This window comes from Eupeodes corollae, chromosome 1 (assembly GCF_945859685.1).
Source record: "Eupeodes corollae chromosome 1, idEupCoro1.1, whole genome shotgun sequence".
In the NCBI taxonomy this organism is placed as follows: Eukaryota; Metazoa; Arthropoda; class Insecta; order Diptera; family Syrphidae; genus Eupeodes; species Eupeodes corollae.
Genome location: NC_079147.1, coordinates 156,906,288 through 156,924,548, shown reverse-complemented (window position 1 = coordinate 156,924,548; position 18,261 = coordinate 156,906,288). Strand labels below are relative to the sequence as shown.

General features: G+C 37.1%; 1 protein-coding gene across 1 annotated transcript; it reads left to right on the top strand.

The window, feature by feature from the left end:
* Positions 1–2,982: 2,982 nt before the first annotated feature.
* Positions 2,983–17,535, top strand: LOC129943045 (uncharacterized). The gene is made up of 3 exons (XM_056052257.1): positions 2,983–3,529; positions 3,603–3,775; positions 16,688–17,535. Exons 1-3 carry the CDS (start codon positions 3,135–3,137, stop codon positions 17,263–17,265), a joined length of 1,146 nt encoding a protein of 381 aa, XP_055908232.1. The 5' UTR covers positions 2,983–3,134; the 3' UTR covers positions 17,266–17,535.
* Positions 17,536–18,261: the final 726 nt, after the last annotated feature.

Below are 18,261 nucleotides of genomic sequence, written 5' to 3'. Positions count from 1 at the left end.
ATTTTGTTTTAGTGACATCTGTCGAATCTTTTGTTTATTATTCATTTGTCTATGCCAAATCATCATGGCAAGTTACACGATTGAACAGCATTTTCAGATGAAAAGCTTTATTTTTAAAATGAGTCTTCGTTAACGCAAACGTTGATCGCATTGCGCCCATTTTACGGGAGACTTGGTGGCCCTTCACATTCGACTCTTCGACGTTCGGTGGCCAAATTTGAAAGGACCCGTTTAGTAAACAATCAGCCAACACCCATACGTTCAAGGGACGCAGCATCGGCCGAGAACATTGCCGCGGTCCGTGAAAGTGTACAGCAGACCCCGAGGCAGTCTTTCTCTCGCCGTGCACAAGAACTCGGGCTTTCGTAGACTATAACTTGGCGACTTGGGCCCACACCCGTAAAAGATCCAACTGACCCAGGAGCTCAAAGTTCAGCCACGGCGTTTTTTCGCTGACTGGTCTTCGAATCGTTTGGTAGAGGACCGCAATTTTGGCCGAAAAATCATCTGAACTGACAAGGCGTATTTTTGGATGAATGGCTGAGTTACTTAATTACTTAAGGTGGCGCTACAGTCCTGTGTGAACTAGGGCCTCACCCAACAAACTTCTCCATCTAGCTCGGTCCCTAGCTAGATGTCTCCAGTTTCGAGCTCCAATTTGGGTGAGGTCACCTTCCACTTGTTTGCGCCACCTGATCCGCGGTCTTCCTCTACTGCGCTGTCCTGTAGGTGTGGATTCGAAGACTTTCCGGGCCGGAGCATTGGTTTCCATACTCTCTACGTAACCCAGCCATCTTAGTCGTTGGACTTTTAACCTTCTGGCTAAGTCTACGTCGCTGTACAGCCCGTACAGCTCGTCGTTCCATCTTCTCCTCCACTCTCCTTCGATGCATACGGGACCGTAGATCACACTATCCGCTTTTGTCATAGTCCATGCTTCTGCACCGTATAGCAGGACGGGGATGATAAGGGTCTTATATAGCAACACTTTGGTCCTTCGAGAGAGGACTTTACCACTCAATTGCTTTCTTAGTCCAAGGAAACAGTGCTTAGCAAGAGTTATTCTTCGTTTGATATCAGCGCTGGTGTTGTTTTCTGCGTTTACAGCTGAGCCTAGGTAGACGAAGTTACGTCTGTCGATGGTGACGTTTTGACCAAGACGTCGGTGTTGTGTGTCCTTTCTTGACGACAGCATGTACTTTGTTTTGCCCTCATTAACTGTTAAACCTATTTTTGCCGCCTCTGCCTCAATACTCACAAAAGCCCCATTGACATCACGCTAAGTTCTTCCGATTATGTCAATGTCATCAGCATATGCTAGTAACTGGACAGACTTTTGAAAGATAGTGCCTCTAGTGTTGACGTGTGAGCTCTGCACTATTCTTTCAAGCACGATGTTAAAAAAATCACATGACAGCGCATCACCTTGTCTAAAACCTTTTTTGACATCGAAAGGTTCTGTTAAGTTGTTTCCAACCTTTATGGAGCAGCGTGAATTCTCCATGGTCATCCTGCACAAACGGACGAGTTTGGCAGGGATGCCAAAACTAGACATAGCTCTATACAGCTCGTCCCTGTATATGCTATCATTTGCGGCCTTGAAATCGACGAAAAGATGGTGGGTGTCGATTTGGTGTTCTTGAGTTTTTTCCAGGATCTGCCGTAATGTGAATATTTGATCAACTGTGGACTTTCCTGGTATAAAACCACACTGATAAGGACCTATAAGGTTGTTGATGATGGGCTTTAGACGTTCACATATTACGGCAGAGAAGATTTTATAGGCGATGTTAAGTAGACTGATTCCTCTATAGTTGGTGCAGTTTGGAGGGTCTCCTTTTTCAGGATCGGGCAAACAATACTGAGGTTCCATTGATCTGGCATGCTTTCTTCCGACCATATCTTACAGATAAGTTGGTGCATGCTCCTAACCAACTTATCTCCAGCTGCTTTAAAGAGCTCGGCATTCAAGCCATCCGCTCCAGCGGTTTTATTAGACTTCAGCTTAGATATGGCAATCTTTACTTCGTCTAAGTCGGGAGGCCGAGATTGTTGGCTTTCGTCGTCTATGTTACAAATTATATATATAATATACAAAACCAGACTGTACAAAAACATTTAAGATGTGTATATAAAAAGTTTAATAAAAATGAAGCAGACAACACCGAATATCTTGTAAATTTTGTTCAAGAGTCTAATCCTTTTCAAATATCTTTTGTATAATTTCTTTTTCGCCACACGGTGACTTCGTTTTTCTTCCTTTAAAATTTCTTTAAGCTTTTGCTGCTATTTCCTGCTCAAAAACTTTCTGCAAATTAAAAATCTGAAAATACAAACAAATTTGGCGTATAGACGAGTACTAACGATTGCAAGAAGTCGGCCAATTTTTGTCTATCACTTTTGACAGATGAAATTGGGCGTTTGCATGGTTGATAGATCTTTGTGGTCTTTATGTCATTTTATGATTTGAGTTAAATGTCGTTTTGTGATGAGACCGCATTACTTTCCAAGGTTTACCGTTCCAAGTTTTAAAGCATTCATGGAATACACGCCCAGAACAGAATTAAGCTATCAATTTGGACATACTGGTTTGTAGCTATGTATATAGTCCTCATCTTTATATTACTTATTGTTTAAGTTCCAAAAACTAAGGTTTAATCCGACACCTTCGAGCTGAAGTTGTGATTTATTTGTTATTACCTTGAGAAAGTTTTTCAACTGAGACGTTGTATTTATTTTGATAAGATCGATATTTCTACCTATTGCATGCTTTTGAACCTTTTCTAAATTACTAATTAATTCATAATAACGGTTTAGGTATGAAATAAATTTTTTTCTAAATTTGGAAAATAGTTTCTTGCACGATTTAAACATATACATACAAACATATGTCTATAATAAACACGCAAGTTAATCAATATACGCCTATATGCATCAGGTGACGGTATTTTTTTGGTTATATGGTAAATTTCTCTTAATAAACAACCATCATACTCTAACTAAGTTTTATTTAAATTTGAAAAGAAAATAATAAATTAATTATATTATTACAACAAACGATATCAAATATCGTAACTTTTTCTTTTTATTATTACAGAGCTATAAAAACAACACTTTTTATTCGTCATTTTACAATGGCACCAAAAACGACGACTTCATCTCATCGGCAAGCAGCTGCTTTTAATGGGGTCCCCATTGTACTTTTATGCCTACTATTCACCTGTTGCACATTGTTCACAACCTGCTCTGGTCATGGAAGACTGATTGAACCACCAAGTAGAGCATCAGCATGGAGATATGGTTTTCAAACTCCTCCAGACTATAACGACCATGAATTGTATTGTGGTGGATTTACGCGTCAATGGAAAGGCAACGATGGTAAATGCGGAGAATGTGGGGATGCTTGGAACTTGCCCGAACCAAGACCGCATGAATTTGGTGGCAAATGGGGTCAGGGAGTTATTGTACGTAGATATAGTCCAGGATCGGAGATGGTCATTAGAGTAGAACTAACCGCTAGTCATATGGGGTAAGTTAAAAATACAAGTAGTTCTTTTGTAGTTGTTTATGTTTTTTTTTTTTGTTGCAATTCTTAATGTTAGATATTTCGAGTTTCGATTGTGCCCAGAACCCAAAGCTAAACAGGATTGCTTGGATAAGAATCTATTGACCGTTTTAGGTGGATCACCTGCCATACCAGCACCAGAAGATCTATCAACAAGATTTTATCCCAGAAATGGAAGTAGAATATACGAAATCAAGACTCAATTACCAGGTAAGAGTGGAGAAAAGGAAATGTTCGTTGCAAGTCAATTTTGTGTGTAAAGGGTGTCCCGAAATTAACGCAAAATAGTATTCTTTTTATCGTAATTTTTGTATTGGATCATAAACAATATCCTCAGCGTGGCTTGTTAATACAGACCTGTGATTTTAAATAGCTTTAAAAAATTAAATGGTATTATATCACACCATCTTGGGGACAATTCTGAACTTATAGGCGAGAAATGACTGGAAATGTTAAATGAGTAATTGAAGTTTTTCACAGGCTGTATGGCAAGTTGTATCGTCTTGTTCTAACTACATACATCACCAGTAACTTACTTTATTTTCAAAAAAATATGGTTCAATTATGCCTTCAGCATACAATCGCAACAAAACTCGTGAGTAAGGGAACACCCCAAGGTGGTGTCCTTTCGCCTCTTCTATGGCTTCTGGTCATGGATACAATTCTCGTTAAATTAGATAGATGTGGAGTGAAGGCCTATGTGGATGATTAGGTGCTATTGGTGTCAGGAAAGTACATATCTGTGATTAATGAAATCACGGAGTCAGCTTTGAAGAAAGTTAGCAGCTGCGCCAAGAGTTGTGGACTAGGAGTTAACTAAAGTAAAACTGAACTGTTGCTCTTTACCACCAAAACTTAAGTACCACCCTTTACGCTACCTCGATTAAACGGTCAAATCCTATCATTGTCTTCCAGTGCAAAATATTTGGGAGTTATACTCGACCCTAAACTAAGCTGGAAACTAAATATTGAAGTACGGGTTAAGAAGGCCTGTGTTGCCTTCTACGACTGCAGCAAAACTTTCGGCAAAAAGTGGGGACTTCAGTCGAAGATGATTTTATGAACGTACACAGCCGTAGTACGCCCAATCTTAACATATGGTTGGATTGTGTGGTGGCCTGCTCTTAGCAAAGCCTATAATATTAATAAGCTAAAGAAGGTTCAGAGAACAGCTTGCGTGGGCACCACAGGGGCCATGCGTACTTGCCCAACTAACGCCTTTAACGTTATTTTGGATCTTCTACCAATCGACCTTTTTATTAAATACATAGTTTTTTGCAGCGCTATTAGGCTGAACTAATCAAACAGCTAGTTGGCAAAACCTTATGGTCACAGCAACACAACGATATTATCTCGGTAGACATAGACACTGACTACTGCACTCCTACTTTGAGCCTTAGTAAGGGTTTTAAGGCTATTTTCCCATCCAGAGAAGATTGGGAGGATGACATCGTGTCGATAGGTTTCGACACAACCATCTTTACAAAGATGGAGTGCGGAGTTGGTTTTGGGATCTTTTCTGAGTCCCTAAATGAAGCCAAATCCTTTAGGCTTCCTGACTTTGCTAGCGTTTTTCAGGCTGAACTGCTGGCAATAAGTCAGGCATGTAAGATACTTAAATAAAACCTAAACCAAAACCGAAATGCGGCTATCTTTACAGACAGTCAGGCAGCTGTCAAAGGCATTAACTCGGCCATATCCTCATCTAAATTGGTCCAACAATGTCGCGATAAGCTTGCGAGCCTGAATATTAACCTCGGTGTCACCCTGATCTGGGTTCTGGGCCATAGTGGTATCGTGGGAAATGAACGGGCTGACGAGCTAACCAGGCAAGGATCGGCCCTTCATAGCTTACTTGCGGAAATGGTTAACATTCCTCTTGGTGCTATGAAGGGTAAAATCTTTTCTATCTACCAAACTGAATCAAACCGAATATGGAGCAATTTACCCAACTGCATTATATCTATAGGAAGATATGGCCCACCTATAACAAACCCCGTACAAACGATCTATGCAGGCCAAGGCAAGACATAGCCAGGACTGTTGCGGTTTGTACCGGACATTGGCCTATAGTAGTTCATGCAGAGAAGTTGGGTATCTCTTACAACACCTTTTGCCGTAGCTGCAGTGACCAAAGAAAAAGTGAAACGATAATACATTTCCTCTGCAAATGTCCTGCTTTTGCAAACACTAGAATGAAATACTTTGGAAAAGCATTCTTTCACGAACTTGATGAGCTATCTGAGACAAAGATTAGAGACCTAATCTTTTTTCTTAAGGCTACAAAATGGCTCTAACATAATCGCTATGACGCTTCTCTATAAATCTATCCCTTTCAATCACAGGTCAAACGAGTTTTTGGTATCAAAATGGCGCACTACAGCGCTAATTGGATCTCAGGCTAGGTTGCCTTGAGATCGCCATTTCTACATACCAACCTAAGCAGTGTTACGTTGTGGATGCATTTATTATTCGGCAGTTACATTTGGGTTCTCATAACCACAGAAGCGGACATTTTTTTTATTAAACCCATGAAAGTGGAAATATTCTTCGGTTCGAGACCACATTTTATATGAAATTTTCGAACTACGGCCGCCAGGTTCTCATAATTTTTTGAAAAATGGTTCAATAATGATGAATATACGAATATAACGTTCTATTTTGGCTAACCCTAAAATGTCAGGTGTTGTTTTTTTGTTTAGGGTTGTCAACACTTTACTGAATAAATGCCCGCAAATTAAAATTGTATGTTCATTTTGAAACACCCTTTATAAGCAAAATAAAAGCTTAATCTAATGGTGTTTTCCTTTGGTAAATTCAGATTTTCTTCAAACGTTGATTTTTTTCCTGGTGCATGGAACACGATTTCTTTTTTCATTGTATAAGTTCAACTTCGTATTTTTTTTAATTCTGTTAGTAAAATATAGTTAGGTTAAATCTGCCGAGAAATCTAGATCTGCAGAATTGATCTTAAGTCAAAAATAAATAGATTTGTTGTAGATCAAGAATAAATCGATTTATTTTGCCCATTGAAAACCCAATTACAGATGTTATACTTATTTTTAAGCTTGTGAGGGTCTGGCTAGTGCAGATTATTTTATTTGAAGGGTTATTTCATTTAAGTAGGGCATATTAATATTGTACTTATATTGATTTTTTAAAATTCTTTTTTATTTTATTATTTATATAAAAGCTAAACGAAAATTCATGGAAATAAGCCAGCAAATTTAAATTGCACTATTAACTAACTTACTGCTCATATGCGGGAAAGTTGTCATTAACTCAAGTACTATCGCACTTATTTCATTAAATTCTTATATTCGTCGGTTTTGTTTATGGCAATCAAATTGTACTTTTACAATTGGTTGTCGTAGTCTTAGTTTAAATCCGACTTTGAAATTACTCTATCACTTTTGGTTTTTTAAATATTACTTTTTAAGATTCGAAAAAAAAACACTTTATTATGGAGTAGTTTTTTTCGATAAAACTCGTGATTTTTTTTTGTTCTTAACGAAACCACCGTCTAAACAATTCTATTATATCAAATTTTTGAAATATATTTAAACAAATAAATATAGGTAATGTTAAAAACGGATATTTTTTACAACTTGAGCAGATAGAGTAAAAGTTCGGATTCGAAATCAGCATTAAAATTTAACTCCAAAATGTATTTTTCAAAACTATTAAAGTATTAAATTCAAAGACGTCGCTGGAAAGGCAAAGTGATATGTTTAAATTAAAATTTTACTTTAGTTTTAAAATTGGCTTCTTTTTATTAAATCTAAAATTAAAGAAATGATTTGCTTTAAAAATATTTCTTAGATATTGAATTGATTCTTTGGTGTGGTGGGAATTTATTGAAAAAAAATTGACATATGTCACTTTGCTTTTCCAGCGACGCTTTAGAGCCAAATAAAAATGTTTAACTAATGGGAATTTTTAGAAACCAAGTAAAATAGTTAAATGATTTAAACTATATCTAGAAGACAAAGATTTGTTTGTGTATATGTTGTGTTTTAACTCAGCCGTTAAAACACCGTTTGCGGTTGTCTTAGCATTCTTTAATAATTAACAGGCACTTAAGACGTTATTAATACCCTTAACATGTTTAATGTTTAAATACAGTGCGAGCTTTAGAAAAATAAGGAAGGATTAAAAAGGGGTTGCCGTTGCACATTGGTCTTAAGGTTTTATATGAGAGTGAAAATGTAGTTAGGTAAAACATTCGAAATTCAAGTGCGGTTAAAAAAAGAATCTCTATACTTAACAGTTGGTCCAAAATTGAGTTGAAGGGATAAACTGATGTGCATATTTTTAAAGCCGGATGGCAAGCATTCTGATTCAGGATTATTTATGCAAAAGAAAAACATATAAGTTTGCCGACCAGTGCAATTTAGAACAACTGAAATTTTCTTTAAATCTTTACTGAACCCATGAAAATGGTCTTCTAAATCCATAGGTTAACCATTTCGGTTTTTAAATATCAGTCTTGTGTAAGAATGTAAACGGTGATTTTTTAAGAGCTTGAGAACTTTTAAAAAAAAAAAACGCATACAATTTGCAAAATCTCATCGATTCTTTATTTGAAACGTTAGATTGGTCCATGACATTTACTTTTTGAAGATAATTTCATTTAAATGTTGACCGCGGCTGCGTCTTAGGTGGTCCATTCGGAAAGTCCAATTTTGGGTAACTTTTTCGAGCATTTCGGCCGGAATAGCCCGAATTTCTTCTGAAATGTTGGCTTCCAAAGCTGGAATAGTTACTGGCTTATTTGTGTAGACTTAAGACTTGACGTAGCCCCACAAAAAATAGTCTAAAGGCGTCAAATCGCATGATCTTGGTGGCCAACTTACCGGTCCATTCCTTGAGATGAATTGTTCTCCGAAGTTTTCCCTCAAAATGGCCTTAGAATCGCGAGCTGTGTGGCATGTAGCGCCATCTTGTTGAAACCACATGTCAACCAAGTTCAGTTCTTCCATTTTTGGCAACAAAAAGTTTGTTAGCATTGAACGATAGCGATCGCCATTCACCGTAACGTTGCGTCCAACAGCATCTTTGAAAAAATACGGTCCAATGATTCCACCAGCGTACAAACCACACCAAACAGTGCATTTTTCGGGATGCATGGGCAGTTCTTGAACGGCTTCTGGTTGCTCTTCACTCCAAATGCGGCAATTTTGCTTATTTACGTAGCCATTCAACCAGAAATGAGCCTCATCGCTGAACAAAATTTGTCGATAAAAAAGCGGATTTTCTGCCAACTTTTCTAGGGCCCATTCACTGAAAATTCGACGTTGTGGCAGATCGTTCGGCTTCAGTTCTTGCACGAGCTGTATTTTATACGGTTTTACACCAAGATCTTTGCGTAAAATCTTCCATGTGGTCGAATAACACAAACCCAATTGCTGCGAACGGCGACGAATCGACATTTCACGGTCTTCAGCAACACTCTCAGAAACAGACGCAATATTCTCTTCTGTACGCACTGTACGCATTCGTGTGGTTGGTTTAATGTCCAATAAAGTAAACTGAGTGCGAAACTTGGTCACAATCGCATTAATTGTTTGCTCACTTGGTCGATTATGTAGACCATAAATCGGACGTAAAGCGCGAAACACATTTCGAACCGAACACTGATTTCGGTAATAAAATTCAATGATTTGCAAGCGTTGCTCGTTAGTAAGTCTATTCATGATGAAATGTCAAAGCATACTGAGAATCTTTCTCTTTGACACCATCTCTGAAATCCCGCGTGATCTGTCAAATACTAATGCATGAAAATCCTAACCTCAAAAAAATCACCCTTTACATACAATATTATTCTCGGTATCGATATGAAGGCAAATGAGAATTGAATTTAAATGGTTTTTATTTTTCAATATAATCTCCCCTAACATCAATGCATTTGTTACTTCTTGAGATAAGCTTTTTTAAACCCTCAAAAAAATAAGTTTCCTCTTTCCCTGCAAAATACCCATTTATTGCCGACTTGAGTTCTTTATCATCCGAAAATCTTTTTCCACGAAGACATTTTTTCAAATCCGGAAACAGGAAGTATAGGGTGGATGTTGAATTTCTTCAAAACCACAATCTCGCACAGCAGCCTTGGAAACTCGCGCCGTGTGAACAGGAGCGTTGTCATGAAGAAGCAACACACCCGCTGCGAGTTTACCCCGTCTTTTCTTTTTAATTTACTCCCGCAAATTATGCAAAGTGGAAGCGTAGGATTTGGTGTTGATGGTTTCACATTTTTTTTTTGTTCTCAATGAGTAAGATTCCCTTTGAGTCCCAAAAAACTGTGGCCATGAGCTTCCCGGCAGACGGAGTGACTTTGAACTTCTTCGGGGGGTCTGTTCCTTTTTTATGCCACTGCATGGACTGTTGTTTGCTTTCAGGGTCATAGTGGTGAACCCATGTTTCGTCCCCAGTAACAATCCGATGGATAACACCGTCCGCGTTCTTACTACACATCTCCAAAAGCTCTCTACAGCATGCGATTCTCACATTTTTCTGAGGCGCTGTGAGCATTCGTGGCACCCACCTTGCACTGACCTTTGAAAGGTTAAGATGATCATGAAGGATGGTGTGAATGGTACCAGTCGAAAGCTTGGTGATCTCTGACATCATTTTCACCTTTATTCGGGCATCCTCGAGAATAAGTTTTTCGACTTCTTTGATGCTTTCTCCCGTACAAACACTAGCCGAGGCGCCGGAGCGGGGGTCGTCTTCAATGCTCTCTCTGCCTCTCTTGAACTCACTTGACCACTTTTGCACAGTTGATAATGAAGGTGCGGAGCCCTGGTAAACTTAAACACCATTTCTTAATGAATTTTTTTTTGACTTTTGCTTAGTGAGAAATTTAATTACAGCGCGATGCTCAATTTTCACCATCATCGTCTCAGTTGCCATTATGAATCTGTTTAAATAGAGATTTAACGGTAAATAATAATCACATTTATATGAAATTTTACATGAATGCACTAAAATAATAGTATTACTTGATAAATTAGTCAATTTATATATAAAACCACAGCTTCACCCCGATACCGAGAATATATTGAACGCCCCTTTAAATTTAAAGTATTTTCTAAAATATAATTATTTATAGAAGGAATAGAGGATATTTCATTATTTAATGAGTTAAATATAATAATTATTTTATCTATAAAAATAATTATAATATATTACCATTTTTTCAAAAACAACCTCTTAAGCCTCTTTCCTGGTTAAGTTTTTCTTTTTCTTTCGTTTAGTTCTATTTTTTTTTTAAATTAAATCAATAAATTTATATTGAATATTATTCAATGATCTAACAATACAAATTAGTGTAAACAAAATCATTTGTTTTCGTTGAACTTTCACCTCTCCTGTTTATTTATTCATTAAACAAAAATATAAATGAAGTTTATTGTTTTTTTTTATTTTATATTGTGGGTTAAATTATTTATTTTCTTTTTCAAAACGAAATTAATTTAAATAAATTATTCAAACTTGTTTTATGTGCGTGGTAATTTTATTTAGTAAATTTTATTTAAATGCGAAGTTAATGATTTCTTACTTGAATAAATTTAAAAAGAATTTACTGAAAAAATGTCGACTGTCATACCTTTGAGACAACAAAAATGTAGTTTTGTTTTGTTGTTTACATCTTATAATATATTTTATTTGACATTTTTATCATTTTTGATTTTACAGAAATAACTTATATTTTCCCTTATTTATTAAAACAAAATATACATTTTAAAGAAGGTACTGGAAGCGATAAATACTTTTGAACAAAAACATTTGTTGGATCTTTATAATAGTAATTTGGGTGGCTTTGGATATAATATATTTATTGATTGTAAGAAAAAGAATACAACAACAGATTCCATAATATCTGAAGTCTTCATTCATGTCAATATTCCCACAGAGAAATGGTTGAGAGTTGAAAGTTACTAGACCCTGGGCCCTATTTCATAAAAAGTGACAGGTGACAATTCTAAAAATTTGTCACACTTATTTGACAAATACAATGAAGGAGTTTTTGGAAGCATGTACCATGAACGACTGAAATAAAGTCTCTCATTCGGCCTTCCTAATGATTGGAGCTTGCTCCAGGCCGAAATTTTGGCGATAAAATAAGTCTTGTCCTCGCTTAAAGAAAACGTGATATCAACATTTGATATCCTTATTTCTCAGATAGTCGGGCCGCTATAAAATCTCTGGAATCTGTCTCTGCAGACTCTTTAACAGCCCATAACAGCCAATCATCTCTAAGGGAGATCGCACAATAGCTAAACATTCACCTCTCCTGGGTACCATGCCATAGAGACATTCCACGAAATTGCAAGGCAGTTGAACTCCCTACAAATTTAACAGTACAACCCATTCTACCACGTTTGGCTAATGCTGGCATTCCAATCGCTACATGCAAACTATTTGATAATGCAAGACGCTATAAAGAAGGCAAACATCATCAGATGGAATAACATCACCACGTGTCAGGTCTCAAAATATCTGACATGCACTAGATTTTAAAGGGCTAAACTTGCTTGATATCTCTAAACAGATCGCATATTAGCTTGATAATCAGTGTCATAACCGGCACTGTCTAAAATAAAAGCACACTAAGCGCTAGGTGTATTCTCAAATGACTATGGGGAAGCTATATGGATGAGAAAGAGAAGGAAACAGTTCTTTACCTTATCAGTCCATTCCCCGCTCTAGCTCAAAAACGCAATACTTACTTAGGAGAATTGTTCCATGACGATCTAAACGATCTCAATTATATTAACCTTATTAGTCTTTCACGTTTCGTAAGAGTATCAAGAGTATGGTTTAATCGAGCTGAGAAGAAAGCCTTAATACTTATGTATGTGGTATCACAATGGACATTAAACTGGCCTAATAGTGTCCTACTTCATACCGGATGGCCACTTTAACCTATCCTGAAAAATCTATGTGTTACATATTTATAGTACATATACATGTACGTCACTGATCACCCGATCACTTACATATATATATTACTACCTATGTGTACATACCGCCTTATATTTCTGACGTTTTGTCATTACATTTTCAGTTCTCGAACAAGTCAGACCAAGTAAAAATTAATCTAATACCTATTGTACTTTATTTCTATTATAAGTTTAGTTTTCAAATAAAGTGAATTAAGCACAATTGTTTATGATTATTTCAAGATATAATACTATGTTTTACAAAATATTGACAGGTAACAAGTTTGCCAAAAAATATAATGACAAATTTGTGAGGATAATTTTGTGATTGCTAATAATTGGTCGTGAAAATTCTATTTTATTATTATTTTTGTATAATTATTAAAAATTGAATTGCATAAAACATTATAAAACCGAGAGTTTTAAATTGAACAGCATTCCCAAAATAATTTTTTAAAGATGTTTCTTCAAATTGTAGGCCAATTGACGATTCGAAATAACTATTTATTCTTTGTTTAAAGTTCCAAAGGCACCGTCGACGTATCATACGGAGACCCAACTGAAAATCGTCATCACATTCACTTTCATTTGAAAATAAATCCCTAACATTTTAGATCGTTTCACTGTCAACACTTGACCGTAATATCATTCAATAAATTAATTGTCAGTAGAAATTTGTCGGGAAATTCCTGACAGTTGTGGAAAAATATTTGACAATTCATTATCATGACAATTTCATTATGAAACAAAAAGATGACAATTGTGGGGTATTTTCATACAATTCTACAAAATTGTCAAATTGTTTATGAAACAGACTTTGACAAATGTCACGTTCTAATTCAACAAATTGTCATTGAGCTATGGATCCACAAATTTTCAGTTTAAAAATGGTGTCAGTTTTAAAATGGTTCCAAATGTCTGGCAACCGTGTGATCTTGGTAGGTAGAAATGGCGATCTCAAGGCAACCTAGCCTGAGATCCAACTAGCACTGTAGTGCGCCGTTTTGATACCAAAAACTCGTTTGACCTTTGATTGAAAGGGTTAGATTGATAGAGAAGCTTCATAGCGATTATGTTAGAGCCATTTTGTCGCATTGAGAAAAAAGATTAGGTCTCTATTCTTTGTCTCTGATAGCTCATCAAGTTCGTGAAAGAATGCTTTTCCAAAGTATTTCATTCTAGTGTTTGCCAAAGCAGGACATTTGCAGAGGAAATGGATTATCGTTTGACTTTGTCTTGGGTCACTACAACTACGGCAAAAGGTGTTGTAAGAGATACCCAACTTCTCTGCATGAACTCCTATAGGCCAATGTCCGGTACAAACCGCAACAATCCTGGCTATGTCTTGCCTTTGCCTGCATAGAAGATCGTTTGTACGGGTTTTATTGTAGGTGGGCCATATCTTCCTAGATATAATGCAGTTGGGTAAATTGCTCCACCTTCGGTTTGATTCAGTTTGGTAGATAGAAAAGATTTTACCCTTCATAGCACCAAGAGGAATGTTAACCATTTCCGCGCAAGTGAGCTATGAAGGGCCGATCCTTGCTTGGCTAGCTCGTCAGCCCGTTCATTTTCCACGATACCACTATGGCCCGGAACCCAGATCAGGGTGACACCGAGGTTAATATTCATTGCTGGACCAATTTAGATGAGGATATGGCCGAGTTAATGGCTTTGACAGCTGCCTGACAGTCTGTAAAGATAGCCGCATTTCGGTTTTGGTTTGTGTTTTTTTTTAAAGTATCTTACATGCCTCCCTTATTGCCAGCAGTTCAGCCTGAAAAACGCTAGCAAAGTCAGGAAGCCTAAGGATTTTGCTACATTTGGGGACTCAGAAAAGATCCCAGAACCAACTCCGCACTCCATCTTTGAGCCGTCAGTAAAGATGGTTGTGTCGAAACCTACGACACGATGTTATCCTCCCAATCTTCTCTCGATGGGAAAATAACCTTAAAACTCTTACTAAAGTTCAAAGTAGGAGTGCAGTAGTCAGTGTCTACCGAGATAATATCTGAGGAAATCAATTTCGTTGTGTTGCTGTGACCATAAGGTTTTGACAACCAGCTGTTTGATTCCTTCAGCCTAATAGCGCTGCAGGAAACTATGTATTTAATAAAAAGGTCGATTGGTAGAAGATCCAAAATAACGTTTAAGGCGTCCGTTGGGCAAGTACGCATGGCGCCTGTGGTGCCCACGCAAGCTGTCCTCTGAACCTTCTTTAGCTTATTAATGTTATAGGCTTTGCTAAGAGCAGGCCACCACACAATCGAACCATATGTTAAGATAGGGCGTACTATGGCTGTGTACGTCCATAAAATCATCTTCGACTGAAGTCCCTACTTTATGCCGAAAGTTTTGCTGCAGGCGTTGAAGGCAACACAGGCCTTCTTAACCCGTACTTCAATATTTAGTTTCCAGTTTAGTTTAGGGTCGAGTATAACTCCCAAATATTTTACACTGGAAGACAATGATAGGATTTAACCATTGAGTCGAGGTAGCGTGAAGGGCAGTACTTTAGTTTTGGTGGTAAAGAGCAACAGTTCAGTTTTACTTTGATTAACTCCTAGTGCACAACTCGTGGCCCAGTTGCTAACTTTCTTCAAAGCTGACTCCGTGATTTCACTAATCACAGAGGTGTACTTTCCTGACACCAATAGCACCAAATCATCCGCGAAGGCTACCGCCTTTACTCCACATCTCTCTAATTTAACGAGAATTGTATCCATGACCAGAAGCCATAGAAGAGGCGAAAGAACACCACCCTGGGGTGTTCCCCTACTCACGAGTTTTGTTGCGATTGTATTGCCTAGAGAGGCTCGAATCTTCCTACCACTGAGCATGGAAATAATCCATTTTCGAATGAAGTCTCTTACACCGAACTTAACGAGCGATTCTTCTATGGATTCTGTAAGGACGTTGTTAAAAGCACCTTCTATGTCTAGGAAGGTGGCAAGAGTAAATTCTCTATAATGGATTGTTTGTTCTACAGTACGCACTACCCCATGGAGGCCAGTCTCCGTAGATTTTCCTTAAGATAAGCATGCTGAGAGCTTTCGAGAGGTCGTCCAACTAGGATTTCTCTAATATGGTAATCAAGAATGCGCTTCAAGTTTTTAAGCATAAAAGATGTTAAGCTTATTAGTCTGAAATCCTTCGCGGATTCGTGACCTCGCCTACACACTTTCTGGGATAAAAACTACTTTGACCTGTCTCCACGACATGGGCACATGTTTAAGAAGGAGACATCCTTTGAAAATTTGTTCCAGCCATGGAGCTTCCACATCATGCAACTTTTGAAGCATAACTGGCAGCATGCCATCCATGCCTGGGGATTTATACGGATAAAAAGTATTGATGGCCCACAAAATATTTTCTCTGGTTATAACAGAATTGACTTGCTCCACATGAGCTACGTTTTGCTATATGGTTTCAAGCGATTCGGGGTTATCACTCTCGCAATCCAGAAAGTGCGTCTTCATCAGTAGCTCAAGAGATTCGGCTGGAGAGGCCTTCCAGGTTCCATCAGGGTTTTTTAGAAATGAAGGATTACAATGTTCACCGTGTGATCTTACAATGACAGGTTCACACGACATAAGGGACTTGTAGGTAAAGCAAGTATTTAGTACCTGATTGGCCAAACCTGACTGAAAAGGTCTAGTCCACTTATATCAAATTGACATAATTCATTGATTTGTGGACAACAATGGTTTTTGGCAAGATAAATTTAAGATAGAGGTTTGTGAAGCAAGGATCCGAGTTTGAAATGTATGACACTTGAAAAACTAACTAGTTTTCTTTGGTCCAAATGTACGTACAAAGAATGCAGTTGATTGCAAACGAAGTTACTTACGTTGTCTAAAACGTTATTATCAGCTGTTGTCAAAAGGCTTTTGATGTTGTCAGTTTTTTAGAAGACATTTTTACTTAGCATAGTGAAGTGACAAATGGCTTCACATGTTAGTTGTTGGAAACGTACAGAACAGATCAATTCATAGACTTTTTGATTTCAAAGCTCTAAAACGTTATTTCAAATGATTTAAACAACAAATAATAATTTTCCTGCATCCATTCAAAATTAACATTTTAAAAAGTTACCAAATGTTTTTCTACTAACAAACATTGCATGTTTTTTCTCTAAAATCATATTATTGACAAAAGTTTCTTTTTTTCTCAACAGATATGAAATGCAACCATTGTGTACTCCAATGGCGTTACATTGCTGGCAACAATTGGGGAATGTGTGACAATGGAGTTGGTGCGGTCGGATGTGGTCCACAAGAAGAGTTTCGCGCATGCTCTGATATCGCAATAGGAGAAGGTGGCAAGACAACAATGCGTCCGTTCCGGCCAACGATCAAAACAAAAACCACAACTACATCTACGCAATCATCTTCCACCGAAGAAACCCAAACACAAGCAACAACAAAAGACCAAAAGCCACTGCCCGAAGAGGAAGTTTCACCATACCTGGCCGTATTTATTGTGGCAATCACTCTTCTCTTTGTCTTATGCATCTTGGCCAGTATTTATCTATATCACTATCATGGTCAACGTGTCAAGCAATTACTACGATGGAGGAATGCAAAAGATGATAAAAATGGCAAAGGAGTCACCAATATGCAGCAAGCTGCTACAGAAGCTTCTGATATTAAAAGTTCGGCCTTGGCTATGCCACCAATTCCTCCACCCAGAACCAAAAGACTGTCTCAATCTCAGGTTAAAGAGTTTTCGGCTGATCAATCGAGCGTAGCTTAGTTAACAACATTAATTAAAAAGAAAATTTCGAATTATTTATAACAATTATGTTTAAGATTTTCATTTGTTTTTACAAAAAATTACTGCCGCATATTTTATTTAAGTACCTAAATTACTCATAATTACTTTTAAGATACAATACAAACCATTAAAGTGAACATCTAGACGTTATATTTTGTTTTATGTATGTTAATTGTGATACAACAAAAAAGTACTGATCTTTAATATTCATGGAAATAAAAATTAACCATACATTTTATACAAACGTCATCTTTTTTATTGTTTTAATTTTTGAGACGCGTCGCAAGCAAGTTGTAATTTAGTCTTGCTGCGAAACATAAGACGTGACTGGTCCTTGAAGGTTTCAATATAAACTTATTATTGTACTGTTAAATTACTGATTGAATCAACATCAAGTGAAAACTGATATGGTATGAGTTGAATCAAATGATAGAAAAATATGATATGATAACAGAGCAGGAAGTCAATTCTAGATTATTAAATTATGATTTTTTCATGCGGAAATATTAAATTTGATTTTATAAAATAAAGAAGTTCACACAAGTTAAATCAAAAATCTAAAGTCAACAGTTCTTCAAGATGATATCTACTGACACAAAATGTAAACCAATTAATGAAATTAAACTCTCATTTTGAACGTTTCATCACACGTTTAACTTTACCGTTATAGCTGAGTTTCCAGAATTGAATTGATCTGTTCTGTATTTTTTCAACAACTAACATGTGAAGCCATTTGTCACTTCAAGGTTCCTACATCGAGACAATTTTACTCGCCCAATATGACACTTTATCACATGGAAACAGCTTTTGATTCAATCAATAAAAAGGCTCTTATGTACAAATTGTACAGGGATATAGTGTGACTGATGTCCACTTGCTTTCTGTTTATACATTGAAGATATTCTTATGATCATGTCTGCGGAATCACTTTTGAGGGACTCCAGATCAGGCAGGATCTTATCGTACGCCGACGAT

Coding starts and splice junctions, on each gene's coding strand:
- LOC129943045 (XM_056052257.1), top strand. CDS start 3,135: ATGGCACCAAAAACGACGACTTCATCTCATCGGCAAGCAGCTGCTTTT. Junction 3,530..3,602: donor CTAACCGCTAGTCATATGGG/GTAAGTTAAAAA, acceptor TCTTAATGTTAG/ATATTTCGAGTTTCGATTGT. Junction 3,776..16,687: donor AATCAAGACTCAATTACCAG/GTAAGAGTGGAG, acceptor TTTTCTCAACAG/ATATGAAATGCAACCATTGT.